Consider the following 16,326-nt stretch of genomic DNA (forward strand, 5'->3'; position numbering starts at 1 on the left):
ATTTTTTAGTAACCCCCCCCTTTTTTTTTTTTTTACTCAAAAACATTACAGGCCAAAACAATACTCTGCTATAAAGCTTTGGTTTTTCAATGGGGAAGTTAATCATTTATCATTTAGATGCTAACTGTACATGTTTTTAGTAAAGCTCTTATCATACTGAATGATATGTTCGATACATGAACATTCGCCTACAGTACAGGGTATGCATTCATACATGGTCTAGTAGTGTTTACATGGTCGGTTAGTACCAGTTATAACAACGTATATTACAGTATAACAATGTTTTAAAAAAAAAAAGTGTTCACTAGTAGCATGGCAACCCAATATAGAAACGTTAATATATCGTGCAGATGTATAAGGTGTAGCTACCACATCAGACATCTTCCCTTTCAAGTTGCTGACGTGGGACTTCTGGCGTAGACACAGGGTCCTTAAACAGAAAAGCATGAGTCAACTGCTTTATGACAACAATAGAGGTGGAGTCGCGATTATCGTATGTGTTTGTTAAACAATTACTTATAATCGCTATTCTAAAGTGTGTTGTGATGCAATGTGCTGAAAACACGTCAAACTAACCTACATAGAAAACTCCTGAAGTGTGTAATAGGATAAGACAGATATCCATATGTAAGGCATATCAGACATGACACCGGAACTTCACAAGGAACCGAAAATGTGTTGATATAAATTAACATGGCTGTGCTGCAATGTCGTGCCCAAAAAGAAAACTTGAGTCCAATGGTTCTACTGAACTAGGACAACCATATCTATACCGCTACTACTGGGATGGAGTAATAAGGAAATCATTAAGGCCAAAACCACTTCAACAATACATGATTGCAGAAAATGGGTTCAATCAAGCAATGACATCATTGGTTGAACCTTTCCAGTTCAAAATTGAAAAGACTGTTGCATAATATTCTCAAATACACTCGAATCATTATGCAGACAACCGTTCCTCTCAGGAACTATGTTAATATGACACTACTTTGTACAATGCGATTACGTTCAGAATTAATATAAATCGGTGCAGTTACATTGGCTATCAACATATCCCCAGTGCTATTAGTCCTCATATGTTCATAGTCAATGAAAACATGTTTTCCAAAATTGTTACATAGGTAAATCCTGCGATGCTGCGTTGTTTGTAGAAAGACATATTAGGTTATATATAAATATACTGCATGCACAATTATTAGGCAAGTGAGTATTCTGATCATATCATTATTTTTATGCACATTTTACAACTCCAAACCATATAGACCTGAATGCTCATTGGATTGAATCATTTTCAGGTGATAAGTATTTGTGTAATGAGGGAGGATGTGGTGAAAGTAAATTACACCTTACATCAATGCATAAGTATTAGGCAGCTTCATGACCTCAGATAAAATGGGCCAGAAAAGAGATTTAACTGAGACTGAAAAGTCATAAATTGTAAAATGCCTTTCAGATGGATGCAAATCTCTTGAAATAGCGAAACTATTAATGCGTGGCCATCACACAATCAAATGTTTTGTTGCAAATAGTCAACTGGGCCACAAAAAATGCATGGAGATGAAAAGACGCAAATTAATTGCAAAAGACTTGAGAATAATTAAACGTGAAGCTACCAGGAACCCATTATTCTCCAGCGCCACCATATTCCAGAACTGCAAACTACCTGGAGTGTCCAGAAGTACAAGGTGTCAAGTGCTCAGAGACATGGCCAAGGTCAAGAAGGTTGAAAGAAGACCACCACTGAATAAGATTCACACGTTGAAGCATATCGATTGGGCAAAGAAATACCTGAAGACAGATTTTTCAAAGGTTTATGGACAGATGAAATGAGACTCTTTATGGACCAGATGGATGGGCCCGTGGCTGGATCACTAATGCACATAGCACCACATAGAGTCAGGCGCCAACAAGGTGGAGGAGGGGTATTGGTATGGGCTGCTATCATTAAGGATGAGGTGGAAGATGGACTGAAACTCCTATACATACTTCCAGTTTCTGGAAGATACTTTCTTCAAACAGTGGTAGAGGAAGATGGCCTCAGCATTCAAGAAGGCCATGATCTTTGTGCAGGACAATGCTCCATTTCATGCATCCAGGTACTCCACTGCTTAGCTAGCAAGCAAGGGCCTCAAAGGTGCCTGAATAATGACCTGACCCCCTTCCTCACCTGACTTAAATTCAATTGAAAATTTGTGGGCCCTTCTCAAACGTGAGATTTACAGTCAGGGAAGACAATACACCTGTTTGAACAGCATTCGGGGAGGCTGTAGTTGCTGCTTCAGAAAAAGGTGAAAGTGAATAGATCAAGAAACTGACAGACTTCATGGATGGAAGGCTCATGGCAGTTATTGCAAAGAACGGTGGCTATATTGGTCACAATATCTTTGAAAAGACACAGATTTTTATTAACTGTCATTTTGTGTTACTTATGTGTTACACTTACAGTCGATATAAAAAGTCTACACACCCGTTAAAATGCCATGTTCTTGTGATGTAAAAGAATGAGACAAAGAAAAATCATGTAAGAACTTTTTCCACCTTTAATGTGACCTATAACGTGAACAATTCAATTGAAAAACAAACCGAAATCTTTGAGGGGAAAAAAATTGCATAAAAAAACCTCACAATAACCTGGTTGCATAAGTGTGCACACCCTTAAACTAAAACTTTGTTGAAGTACCTTTTGATTTTATTACAGCACTCAGCCTTTTTGGTTAGGAGTCTATTAGCATGGGACATCTTGACGTGGCAATATTTGCCCACTCTTCTTTGCAAAAGCGCTCCAAATCTGTCAGATTGCTAGGATATCTCCTGTGCACAGCCCTCTTCAGATCACCCCACAGAGGTTCAATTGGATTCAGGTCTGGGCTCTGGCTGGGCCATTCCAAAACGTTAATCTTCTTCTGGTGAAGCCATGCTTTTGTGGATTTGGATGTGTGATTTGGGTCGTTGTCGCGCTGAAAGGTGAACTTCCTCTTCATCTTCAGCTTTCTAACGGACTTTGGATTTGCCTGGAATTTGGAAACGTTCATAATTCCCTCCACCCTGACTAAGGCCGCGGTTCCAGCTGAAGAAAAACAGCCCCAAAGCATGATGCTTCACTGTGGGTATGGTGTTCTTTGGTTGTTCTTTGGGGGCAGTGTTGTTTTTGTGCCAAACATACCTTTTGGAATTATGGCCAAAAACTTCAACCTTGGTTTCATCAGACCATAACACATTTTCCCACGTGCTTTTGGGGGACTTCAGCTGGGCTTGGATGTTTTTCTTTTTAAGAGAAGCCACTCTACCCCATAGCCCAATCATATGAAGAATACGGGAGATTGTTGTCACATGTAGCACACAGCCAGTACTTGCCAGAAATTCCTGCAGTTCCTTTAAAATTGCTGTAGGCCTCTTGGAAGCCTCCCTGACCAGTTTTCTTCTCGTCTTTTCATCAATTTTGGAGGGACCTCCAGTTCTTGGTAATGTCTCTGTTGTGCCATAATTTCTCCACTTGATGATGATTGCCTTCACTGTGTTCCATGGCATATCTAATGTTTTGGAAATTATTTTGTACCCTTCTCCTGACTGATATCTTTCAACAATGAGATCCCTCTGATGCTTTGGAAGCTCTATGCGGACCATGGTTTTTGCTCTGAGATGCAACTAAGAAAATGTCAGCGAAATCCTATTACAACAGCTGAACTTTATTTGTGATTAATCACAGTCACTTTAAATGATGGCAGGTGTGTAATGACTTCAATTTAACATGAATTTGAATGTGATTGGTTAATTCTGAACACAGCCACATCCCCAGTAATAAAAGGGTGTGCACACTTGTGCAACCAGGTTATTTTAAGGTTTTTATTTAAATTTTTTCCCCCTTTGAAGATTTCAGTTTGTTTTTCAATTGAATTGTTCACATTATAGGTCACATTAAAAGTGGAAAAGGTTCTGACATGATTTATCTTTATCTCATTCTTTTACCAAATTTTTTTTATTTTAACAAGGGTCTGTAGACTTTTTATATCCACTGTAAAAAATTGAGAACAAAAGTGAGTTGGAAGAAATAGTTTTTGTAATTTTGTTGCCTAATAATTCATCACACCAATTGTTGCCTAATAATTGTGCACACATATATTCCCCTTAGAAAGATCAAAACTCACTTTTCCTTTGTTAAACAGTCTGGGTTTAGGTTCAATTATATTTTGGACTGACATAAAGCATTGTGATTGTTCAATAATAAAATGTATCTTGAGAAATACGATGTGCCTAATAATTGTACACGCAGTGTACATGGATTGTCCCTGTAAATTTGTCAAAATGTCTAGAAGCGTTTGCTCATATTCTTCTGTGAGAAACAAAGCATGGAGGCAAGGCCAGTGTAAAACAAACATTTGATCAGATATGCCATGTTAACACACTGACAACGGGCTTGTGTACATTACAAGAAAGAGAATATTTTTTAGATGCTACATTAGACGTATCTTGGTTTGCATAATCAATTCCATAGCTTTTGAATTCACACCGGAATGTTCAAGACTTACCACACAGGATTGTGGCCATCAATCACAAAACAATAGAACGATATGCGTGCACACTGCATAGAAACTTGATACAGTTTAGACAGAATTGTCTTTGGGGGGTGGGGGGGGTCTCGTTCCAAAAATTTGCTACTACCTCAGAAGGAGGAGTCTCAAGCCATCGAAATCTGCAAGTTTAACAATATAATCTAGAGTCTTGGAAATTGTAGCGTAATGTTAACAAGCCCTAATGTAGCTAATAGCTAGTCCAGATAACACATTGGCTAATCTAGCAGCTAGTTAGGCCAGATAACACTGGGCAATAGTCACTATGAGAATAGCAAATCATGTACTTACGTTGTCGGAAGCGGCTCCTACTAAAATACAGAGTAAAAAAAAGGATCAGGGCTAGTATTACAACGATCACACCCACAGGAAGCCGACTTGAGGGGTCCGGAGGAGCTTTTGGTATATCTGTCAATCATATGTGGAGAACACACAGAGAAAAATAACAATAAATCAATAATTCATGTGTCAATTAGATTTAATAATAATATATAGAGTAAAATCCAGGTAAAATAGATTCAGTCTAACAATTCATTACCAGTTTCCCATTACTACATGCGTCATATGGCCTACCTATCAGCCCACCAGATCAAGAACAACTGGTTGACCCCAGATCATAAACCGATTAAAATCGGTTGCCATGCGATGAATAGTGACAGAATGGAAGGGGAATAACTGCACATACTATAATTAAGATGTCATAAAGAAACAGTGCAAACAAAAATAGATTGGACTGAGGCCTGAGTTTCACATTTGGTAAGAGTGAAAATATAAGATAATAGGGCAGACTGAGATGACTTGCTTTCACAAAGGGGGACTTCCTCAACATTGTATACAGCCATATACAGTGGCCCTCAAAAGTATTCACCCCCTTTGACATTTCCAACTTTTTATTGTTGCAGCTTTTTGGGGATTTGCTACTGCATAATCATCATCATCAACATCATCACAGCAACACAGAATTTTGGTACAGGCCTCTGTGGCAGCAATTACAGGCAGCAATCTACAAGCTTTGCACATCTGGACAATTTTTGCTCAATCTTAGTCAGGTTGGATGGGAACCATAGGCAAATTCTCTCTTTAGTGAACTCTTACCACATCTAAAAAGGGATTGAGTTCAGGGCTTTGACTGGGCCACTCCAGAACACTGACCATTTTGTTTTTAAGCCACTTCATTTTGTTCTCAAAAGCTAAATTTCAGTCTTTTGTCTAGCCAAGATTTTATGATCATTGTTTTCTTTTTGCCACCCTCCTTTAAAGGACACTTTTGTCAAGCACAAGGGCTGTTGTTGCAGAAAAGTGTCTCCCAGCTCAACCGTGGAAGACTAACTTCTTTTGAGTTCCCACAGGCCTCTTAGTAGCTTACCTGACCAGTGCCCTTCAAGTCTGCATACTCAGTTTTTGAGGATGGTCTGTTCCAGACAGATGCAGAGTTGTGGAATATTGTCTTTATTTTAAAATAAGATTTCACAGTGCTCTGGGGAATATTAAATTTTTCTTTTATATGTGCAAATAAATCACTTTGACAATATGAACTTTGTGTTGATCAGTGGCAGAAATCCATTTAGATTTTCATGCTGTAACAATAAAATGTGGAAAGATGCCGTTTCCTCCTGGAGTAATATAGAAAACTTTGCAAATGTTGTTTATTGAATCCTTTTGCACATACCTCTCGATTCCTCAGGTGACACGTTTTCTGGAATAGAGAAAGAAGAAACATTGTGTGGGATATACACTCACCTAAATGATTATTAGGAACACATGTTCAATTTCTCATTAACGCAATTATCTAATCAACCAATCACATGGCAGTTGCTTCAATGCATTTAGGGATGTGGTCCTGGTCAAGACAATCTCCTGAACTCCAAACTGAATGTCAGAATGGGAAAGAAAGGTGATTTAAGCAGTTTTGAGCATGGCATGGTTGTTGGTGCCAGACGGGCCGGTCTGAGTATTTCACAATCTGCTCAGTTACTGGGATTTTCACGCACAACCATTTCTAGGGTTTACAAAGAATGGTGTGAAAAGGGAAAAACATCCAGTACGCGGCAGTCCTGTGGGTGAAAATGCCTTGTTGATGCTAGAGGTCAGAGGAGAATGGGCTGACTGATTCAAGCTGATAGAAGAGCAACTTTGACTGAAATAACCACTCGTTAGAACAGAGGTATGCAGCAAAGCATTTGTGAAGCCACAACACGCACAACCTTGAGGCAGATGGGCTACAACAGCAGAAGACCCCACCGGGTACCACTCATCTCCACTACAAATAGGAAAAAGAGGCTACAATTTGCACGAGCTCACCAAAATTGGACAGTTGAAGACTGGAAGAATGTTGCCTGGTCTGATGAGTCTCGATTTCTGTTGAGATATTCAGATGGTAGAGTATTATTATATTTTTTTACTTACTATGACTGAACTGGTTCTTGGGCTACAGTATTTTAGTTGATTGACTTGAATGGTATTTACGCTACATATTAATATCCCTTTCAGATAGGACTACGGGGATTTTGGTATTGCTTCTAAAAAGAACTGGCAATGTTTCTTTGGTCACTGTTTATATGTAGATATGTTTCATGTCAATGTTTGCAGAACTCCAGAACATTGACCATTTTGTTTTTAAGCCACTTCATTTTGTTCTCAAAAGCTAAATTTCAGTCTTTTGTCTAGCCAAGATTTTATGATCATTGTTTTCTTTTTGCCACCCTCCCATAAAGGATACTTTTGTCAAGCACAAGGGCTGCTGTTGCAGAACAATGTCACCCAATTCAACCGTGGAAAACTAACTTCTTTTGAGTTCCCACAGGCCTCTTAGTAGCTTACCTGACCAGTTCCCTTCAAGTCTGCATACTCAGTTTTTGAGGATGGTCTGTTCTAGACAGATGCAGAGTTGTGGCATATTGTCTTTATTTTAAAATAAGATTTCACAGTGCTCTGGGGAATATTAAATGCAATTTTTCTTTTATATGTGCAAATAAATCACTTTGACAATATGAACTTTGTGTTGATCAGTGGCAGAAATCCATTTAGATGTTCATGCTGTAACAATAAAATGTGGAAAGATGCCGTTTCCTCCTGGAGTAATATAGAAAACTTTGCAAATGTTGTTTATTGAATCCTTTTGCACATACCTCTCGATTCCTCAGGTGACACGTTTTCTGGAATAGAGAAAGAAGAAACATTGTGTGGGATATACACTCACCTAAAGGATTATTAGGAACACATGTTCAATTTCTCATTAATGCAATTATCTAATCAACCAATCACATGGCAGTTGCTTCAATGCATTTAGGGGTGTGGTCCTGGTCAAGACAACCTCCTGAACTCCAAACTGAATGTCAGAATGGGAAAGAAAGGTTATTTAAGCAATTTTGAGCATGGCATGGTTGTTGGTGCCAGACGGGCCGGTCTGAGTATTTCACAATCTGCTCAGTTACTGGAATTTTCACGCACAACCATTTCTAGGGTTTACAAAGAATAGTGTGAAAAGGGGAAAAACATCCAGTACGCGGCAGTCCTGTGGGCGAAAATGCCTTGTTGACGCTAGAGGACAGAGGAGTCCTTTTGCACATACCTTTCGATTCCTCAGGTGACACGTTTTCTGGAATAGAGAAAGAAACATTGTGTGGGATATATATGCTGCTCAAAAACATTAAGGGAACACAAATCACACATTTGGTCTTGATGAAAGAAATATATTAGCGATCAAAATCGTACTCTACATTGTACAGTTTGTTGAGAACAAAATGACGTAACAACGGTCAATGGAAACCAAAATCACCAACCGATTGAGGGCTGGATTCAAACTCACACGGAAAATCTAAGTAAACAATTGAAATCACACACTGTTTCAACTTGCATGAATTTCATCACAGCAACTCGTAATGTCACTCAGTAGTGCGTATGACCCCCACGTGCCTGTATGCACTCCTGACAAAATCTGGGCATGCTCCTTTCACACCAGGTCCCAATTGACATAATTTGTATGTGTTTAAATGTTTCCCCTCTGCTCCCCACATGGTGGATCATTGTTGTTGCTGTTATTGTCTGTTCGTGTATCAGTGAGTGTTGCTTGAAATGCCTGCGCCTGGTTCCTTACCCAACATTACACCGCAAGAACATCATTACATACTCTGTGTTGAGAAATTCGTGTTTTACCTTTAGTTGTTTTTCTATGAGAAAATGAATGGGTCACGTGACCCATGGAACCAAGATGGCAAAATATGGGCGCTTCCAGTTTCCAAGTCTATGGCAACATATCACATTGATGGCAATAACCAAAACGTATATTGCTTCCCAAGAGTGGCTGAAAATCATAAGGTTAATATATTTTCTTAAATTCTCAATTTGTGGACAATTTGTGGAGACTATACCTAATAAGAAAAACGTTACTGGAGTATCCTTTATTTTGAAACTGTAGGGGAAACCTGTAAGTTCTTTAATGAAAAATGTTACTGGAGTATCCTTTATTTTGAAACTGTAGGGGAAACCTGTAAGTTCTTTAATGAAAAATGTAAAATGGTATAGTAAAGAACCATTTATACTTGTTACTCAAAGAACCAGATAAACAACATAGCTGCTCAAAAATCTATCCCAAAAGGTTTTTCAATGCATACTTAGAACCCTTTAACCCTCTTGTAAGAACCTATAGGGGTTCCCTCCAAGAACCTTGGCTTTTAAGAGAGTTAGAGGACTTACCGATGACACTGAGGCTGACTGTGTTTTCATTTTGCCCCCTGTCAGTTAGCACCTTGCATTCATACTCCCCCATGTCTTCCATCTTGGTGTTGGTCAACAACAGGGACACATTAGATGACTTGTTCCAACCAGGTACAGCAAACTGGAATCCAGGGGACACATCCATTGTGCCATTATGGAAGTTCAACAAATCCGTTCCCATCTTCTTCCAGTTCACTCCTATGATGGTCAAGTCATCTTCCCTACATTTCACTATACATTCCAGCAATGACTGCTGGCCATTAACCCCAGAGACTTCCTGTTTACAGTCCAATTCTACAAATTCTGTGAGAAAAATCAGAGAGAAGAGGTGACATTTAAAAATATATTTACTAGTCCATTATATAATATCATAAAAGTAGTCAGTGTTTTCATAATGTTACAAATGTAATTATACTTCAAATTATTCCTAATAAAAATATATAGTTATTTCAACAACACAGCAGGTTAACAATAAGCTGAAAACAATTAATATAAAAAATATATAATTATGGAAAACATACTCTCAGATTTGCCGTTACAGGCACAAGGGATCGCCAAAAACAACAGAGTGATAACTAAACTCATCTTTGGATTCCTGAGAATAAAGAGAGAAATATACAATGAAAACACATCTCACAACAGTGTGCAGTAAGTCTAAGAAGAAAGAAAAATGGAAACAGAAAAATAATTTCAATTGTATGAGACAATGTTTTGAGTTAGAGAAGGTATTGATGTATTCCAAATCTCCCAACTGGCTGGGTAAAATTCCAAACCCTGTTCCTGGTCACGTCTTTCCTTAATGGGATCTGGTGAGTTTGGGTTGACAAATTAAAACGCATACTATAGAGATTTAACTATGCTCGACATGGGGCACATTTTGAAGCATTTAAATGAACGATGATATTTTGTTATCTCTAACCTGTTGGAATAAGAAAGTTATTTATGGTAAGGTTATAGGTTTTCCTCAGCAAAATAAACACTTTTTTGTAAAGATTCCCTAAGTTAGTGATTCTCAACCCTGCTCCTGGGCGCCCCCCTGCCCTGCATGTTTTAGATCTCTCCCTGTTCAGTCTCACCTGATTCAAATGATCAGGGCCCGGTTTCCCAAAGCACTAAGATGATCGTAAGGCGCACGGAAGTGCCTCGTTATTTAAGTGGCACGTAACATCGCTCGATAATTAACGAGTGCTCCGGACCCCATGTTAGTCCATCTTAACAGGCACTTTAATGGTCTTGGGAAATAGCGCCTCCCTCAACATGCGTGGAGTGATGGCAATCACTTAATTTTAAGGCAATTGAAAAATTATTAAAACGGTTTTAATTTAGACAAATGTATTTAGGCCAAAATTATCTTTGATGGATAAGTGCTGGTGCCTCTACCTCGTCCAGAATAACATTCATTTCTTCAGATCTGAATGCTTGTTTTCCATTTTTATTTCAAACAATTAGAATGGATTTTTCCTACTATGCTTTCTATTCCAATTTAACCAGTCATGTGTTGATTGCTACAGTGGGGAGAACAAGTATTTGATACACTGCTGATTTTGCAGCTTTTCCCACTTACAAAGAATGTAGAGGTCAGTAATTTTTATCATAGGTACACTTCAACTGTGAGTGACGGAATCTAAAACAAAAATCCAGAAAATCACATTGTATGATTTTTTTGTAATTAATTTGCATTTTATTGCATGACATAAGTATTTGATACATCAGAAAAGCAGAACTTAATATTTGGTACAGAAACATTTGTTTGCAATTACAGAGATCATACGTTTCCTGTAGTTCTTGACCAGGTTTGCACACAGCAGCAGGGATTTTGGCACACTCCTCTGTGGAATCTGAGCATTAACAATTACAATATGAATGTATGTTTCATTGGAAGTGAATGTGCCTAGATAATGAGAACAACAGAAACATCTGTTTCGATTACCTCTCTGTAGGTGGTGCTCTAATGACCACAGGAATGTTGACAATGACCATTTGGCATGGGGGTTACTGTCTTGAAAACTTGATCTTTGCTATGTAGAAACGCCCTTAATGTATAGGCTAGCTGGCCACCAACATTACAGTGAGAACGTTCACCGAATGACATATGTGCTGCAATTTTCCAATAAACGTGAGCGAACTTCTCCCTCAATTTGATACAGGTTCTACATTATTTGACCAATTTACAAAACCGCAGATTTCTAACACTTCCATACAGACCTTCTCCAGATCCTTCAGATTTCGGGGCTGTCGTTGGGCAATACAGACTTTCAGCTCTCTCCAAAGATTTTCTATTGGGTTCAGGTCTGGAGACTGGCTAGGCCACTCCAGGACCTTGAGATGCTTCTTACGAAGCCACTCCTTAGTTGCCCTGTTTCGGGTCGTTGTCATGCTGGAAGACCCAGCAACGACCCATCTTCAATGCTCTTACTGAGGGAAGGTTGTTGGCCAAGATCTCACGATACATGGCCCCATCCATCCTCCCCTCATTCTGTCCCTTTGCAGAAAAGCATCCCCAAAGAATGAGGTTTTCACCTCCATGCTTCACGGTTGGGATGGTATTCTTGGGTTTGTACCCAAACCTTTTTCCTCCAAAAACGGCAAGTGGAGTTTAGACCAAAAAGCTCTATTTTTGTCTCATCAGACCACATGGCCTTCTCCCATTCCTCCTCTGGATCATCCAGATGGTCATTGAAAAACTTCAGACGGGCCTGGACATGCGCTGGCTTGAGCAGGGGGACCTTGCGTGCGCTGCAGGATTTTATTCCATGACGGCGTAGTGTGTTACTAATGGTTTTCTTTGACACTGTGGTCCCAGCTCTCTTCAGGTCATTGACCAGGTCCTGCAGTTTAGTTCTGGGCTGATCCCTCACCTTCCTCATGATCATTGATGCCCCACGAGGTGAGATTTTGCATGGAGCCCCAGACCGAGGGAGATTGACCGTCATCTTGAACTTTTCTAATAATTACGCCAACAGTTGTTGCCTTCTCACCAAGCTGCTTGCCTATTGTCCTGTAGCCCATCCCAGCCTTGTGCATGTCTACAATTTTATCACTGATGTCCTTACACAGCTCTCTGGTCTTGGCCATTGTGGAGTTGTTGGAGTCTGTTTGATTGAGTGTGTGGACAGGTGTCTTTTATATAGGTAACAAGTTCAAACAGGTGCAGTTATTACAGGTAATGAGTGGAGAACAGGAGGGCTTCTTAAAGAAAAATGAACAGGTCTGTGAGAGCCGGAATTCTTACTGGTTGGTAGGTGATCAAATACGTATGTCATGCAATAAAATGCAAATAAAAAAATCATACTTTGTGATTTTCTGGAATTTTGAGTCCGTCTCTCACAGTTGATGTGTACCTATGATAAAAAATACAGACCTCTACATGCTTTGTAAGTAGGAAAACCTGCAAAATCGGCAGTGTATCAAATACTTGTTCCCCTCACTGTCTGTAAGTAGCAACCCCCCCAGACATGAGTTTTACAACGTTGTGGCGATCCTGCCACACATTAACAGCACAGGTGATGTCGGATTGCGATCTTCCCACTGAAACACATGATAAATGTGAAAACACAAACAATAACATGGGCCCTCAACCCACCGCGGGCCCTGGTGCAACCGCACTAGCTACGCCAGGGAGGAACTGATGTTGTGGTCGATTTCAGGAGATATGATTGATTTGGCTGATGTCCATTCCATTGGTTGGAGATAATGTTTCGTCTACCCTACATTTCACTACTTTTTCGAGTCTTACATTTTCCTATTGCCTAAGTAGTAGTAGCATACATCGCCAGTGATATTAAATGCATCAGCTCTATCGACATGCAGCAGGCTTTTTTATAACGTATTCATGGCCTTATTCCATTCCAAACACCAAACATGGCCTAATTCCCTTCCAAACAGCCGTAACGTAGAACTTATGATGCACTTTATAAAGAGTAATGTACGTGGTGCTTTGGGAAACAAGCGTAAATCCGACGTAACAAAGTCCATCTTAAGGCTACTTGCATCGTTAAAACCGGGTGTCCAGGAGCAGGGTTAAGAAACACTGCCCTAAGGTATGCTAAAAGTTATTGTCAAGTTTAAAGGGGACAAAAGACCGGATCCTCAATATCGGGAGCCGGAAAGATATTGGCCAAATGTAAAACATGAACTAGTTCTTGAACGCAATAAGCTACTTTTCTATTAGTTGTGGATTGCGGTATAAATGGTGCCCGCGTAATGATAGGCTGCAATATTTGGGGTTGCATGTTTAAAGTAACTGATTGGTCAAATCCACAGAGATGGGACGATTTCAGCCGTCTCCCGTTGTTCGACAGCGGAAAGGCAAGCAATTCACCGCTAATGTGTGTAAGGGGGTCAGACACCAAGTTCATTGCCTCCACCTGGGTTCAGGTGTACAGATCCACATGGTTTTAGGACACATTCTGCAGTTTTCGTAGGTTTGGTAGGCAACTGCGGAGAAAATCTTTAACTATGTGGAATAAGCAACTTTCAAAAGATCTAAGCGACAACAGCATGGAAAGACAGATTGGAGGATGGGTATATAATATTTAAAGGCCTTATGTATGTAACAGATCCTACTCAGACTCAAACCCGGGTGGGTCTCATTGCACAGCTCTGTACTCACTGGCCTCCGTTACATGTAAACATCCTTGGAGCAACGTCAAGATGATTATCAACAAGCAGAAAGTGTATGGAGCAAAAAACAACATGCCTACGTCAGACTGTTCCATTCAAACTGGATGAAACTAGGAGAAATATTACCAAGAGGCCAATCGCAACTTTGACAGAGATACAGGTTTTTATGGCCAAGACTGGTCAGTGTGCATGTACAAAGAATATCGCCAACACACCAGAAATCTGGTGGAATCAATTAGTCAAGAAAACCATCCTTGAACCCGGTTTAAAATATGCCAATAATCAACGGGAACTCTGTAGCCATGTAGGAAAATGTTTTCTGTTCTGACAAATGTAAAACGGAACTTCTGGGCCTACATGCAAACTGTTACATTTGGCACAAATCAAACATGCTACATCAGCCAAAGAACAACATACGTACTGTGAAGCATGATGGTCAAGGACTGGGGCAGGGGTCTGGATATTAGGGAAGTTAATAAAGCAATTTACAGAAAAGTCCTTAAAAAAACCTGCTGCCTGATGCAAGAAAGTTTGAACTAGGCAGAAAGCTTTCATTGCAAGTGCAACAGCCAAAGCTACAGTACAGTGGCTAAGGAACAAAGAGGTAAATGTTTTTTTCAATAAATCCAATCAAGAATTTGTGGCATGATTCTGAGATTGCTGTCCATCAACAAAGTAGACAAGGCAAACAAAAAATATGGGTCAGTCAAACTCGATATTAACACACATAGCTAGAGAGCTAATTAACCAATAAATATATACTATGTTAAATAAGGAATTGTTGGAAAGCAAAGTAATCATTGAGTTATATTTGTATTACAAATAGTTGAACACTCATGTACCCATAGACATTTCACAAAGGAATTCCAACAAGTTAATAGCAAGGTTGCCAGATCTTATTGACTGTAAACCGAAAAATCATCCGCGGACTCCACACAAAAATGTGTACAAAATCCAAACAGTAATTGGACAATCTTCACAGTATACTACCAATAGCACAGGGACATTTTTATTTATGGGAAGGTTATATAACAATAGTTCAGTCAATTAATTCAGTACTTAATCGTTTGGTCAATATTAGCCTGTCCGACAAATATATACAAAAATGCTAATTTGCGTCAATTAAAAATAATTGTGCATGTTTGCCAGAAGAGAGCGTTGTTGAAGTTACCCATTAAACATGATTGACCTCTACAATGAAATGCACACGTAGTTATTCACCACATTATTGTCGCGTTGGATTAAAAGAAATGCAATTGTGCTTCTTCATTGACCTACACAAAATAAGTTAACATCAAAATAACTACTCAATATGAAAGGTGACATGAGTGTACGTAGAGAAAATATGGGTAAAATGACCGTCCCAAGTCCCCAATGACCATGGCTAAAAACATGTGAAACTAGGCAACAGGCTACTTGAACAATCAGCAAAACAGTTCCAATGATACAGTACTGCAACAAGACTCAAGAAGTATACAAATCATGCAGAAAAACTGATTTAACATTGAAATGACTTTAATATCAGGAGTGGTGCCCGTTGTGTAATAACAGGCAGTTACATTACCTGTAATGCAATAATTGGCAACAATGCGCTTGTAATATTAAGATAACATATAATACATTAGTTACAGACAAAACGTTCTTGTCTTACCGCACAATCGTTTCAGGCTGTTCTCGTCTGGGTCTGCGTAAATCTGATTGCAACATGGACAGACTGGCATACACTTTCGATTTTCTTTTAGGGAACTTGGCTACCTACTAGAACGGTGTGATTGTAGCTTGCCCATTACATTGAGATTAGTATTAGTATTAGTATTAATCTCAATGTAATGGGCAAGCTACAATCACACCGAAACGCGAAGACTTCACAGATTTGTATAAATGGGTGCTGCTATAAGTTTTCACTTCTGAGTTTTTCAGACTGTTGCGAGAGGAATTGTAAATTATTTTAAAATATTTGCAAGCTGAATTTGTAAGATTACTTTATATTAGGTAATGTTAGAGTAAACACCAGCAGTTAGCAGTGGAGAGCACAGTATAGTTAAATAAGGGATTCTAGTACCGGTCGTGGATGGTGGGTATGGCAGAAACCCACCACTGCTTCACCCCACTGGCCAGTTAGAATACAAGGTGATTTTTTTTCCTAACCAGAACGCTACTTTAATCCCAGTGCTATTCCCAACACTAGTTAAATTGTAACGTATCATTACGTGTATATAAATTAAAAATGTTATTGGAGTGTTTATAACATAAGTAACGAATTTGCCAAAATGTATCACACATTTCGATTGCACTTCTTAATGTATTCAAACATCATACAAATCACATAAACTTCAAGTCAGGTTAAAAGGGAAACAGCATGTCAATCAGTTAACCCCCACGATCTGAGACTTTCAAGCTGTTTGTCAGGTTTGGTGTG

General features: G+C 39.2%; 1 protein-coding gene across 1 annotated transcript; it reads right to left on the reverse strand.

Moving 5' to 3' along the window:
• Nucleotides 1-11: 11 nt before the first annotated feature.
• LOC105012267 lies at nt 12-15,662 on the reverse strand. Its single transcript, XM_020049929.3, has 9 exons — nt 15,559-15,662; nt 9,806-9,879; nt 9,264-9,587; nt 8,140-8,166; nt 7,697-7,723; nt 6,870-6,926; nt 6,238-6,264; nt 4,860-4,976; nt 12-430 (listed from the first exon to the last, which is right to left on the reverse strand). Exons 1-9 carry the CDS (start codon nt 15,612-15,614, stop codon nt 390-392), a joined length of 750 nt encoding a protein of 249 aa, XP_019905488.2. The 5' UTR covers nt 15,615-15,662; the 3' UTR covers nt 12-389.
• Between the last annotated feature and the right edge of the window lie 664 nt (nt 15,663-16,326).

This window comes from Esox lucius, chromosome 9 (assembly GCF_011004845.1).
Source record: "Esox lucius isolate fEsoLuc1 chromosome 9, fEsoLuc1.pri, whole genome shotgun sequence".
In the NCBI taxonomy this organism is placed as follows: Eukaryota; Metazoa; Chordata; class Actinopteri; order Esociformes; family Esocidae; genus Esox; species Esox lucius.

Excerpts from the sequence above, each read along its gene's own strand:
- LOC105012267 (XM_020049929.3), bottom strand. The coding sequence starts at position 15,614 with ATGTTGCAATCAGATTTACGCAGACCCAGACGAGAACAGCCTGAAACG. Across the intron at positions 9,588-9,805 it reads CTGTAACGGCAAATCTGAGA|AATTTGTAGAATTGGACTGT; the intron begins GTATGTTTTCCA and ends TTTTTCTCACAG. Across the intron at positions 4,977-6,237 it reads GTCACCTGAGGAATCGAGAG|ATATACCAAAAGCTCCTCCG; the intron begins GTATGTGCAAAA and ends TATGATTGACAG.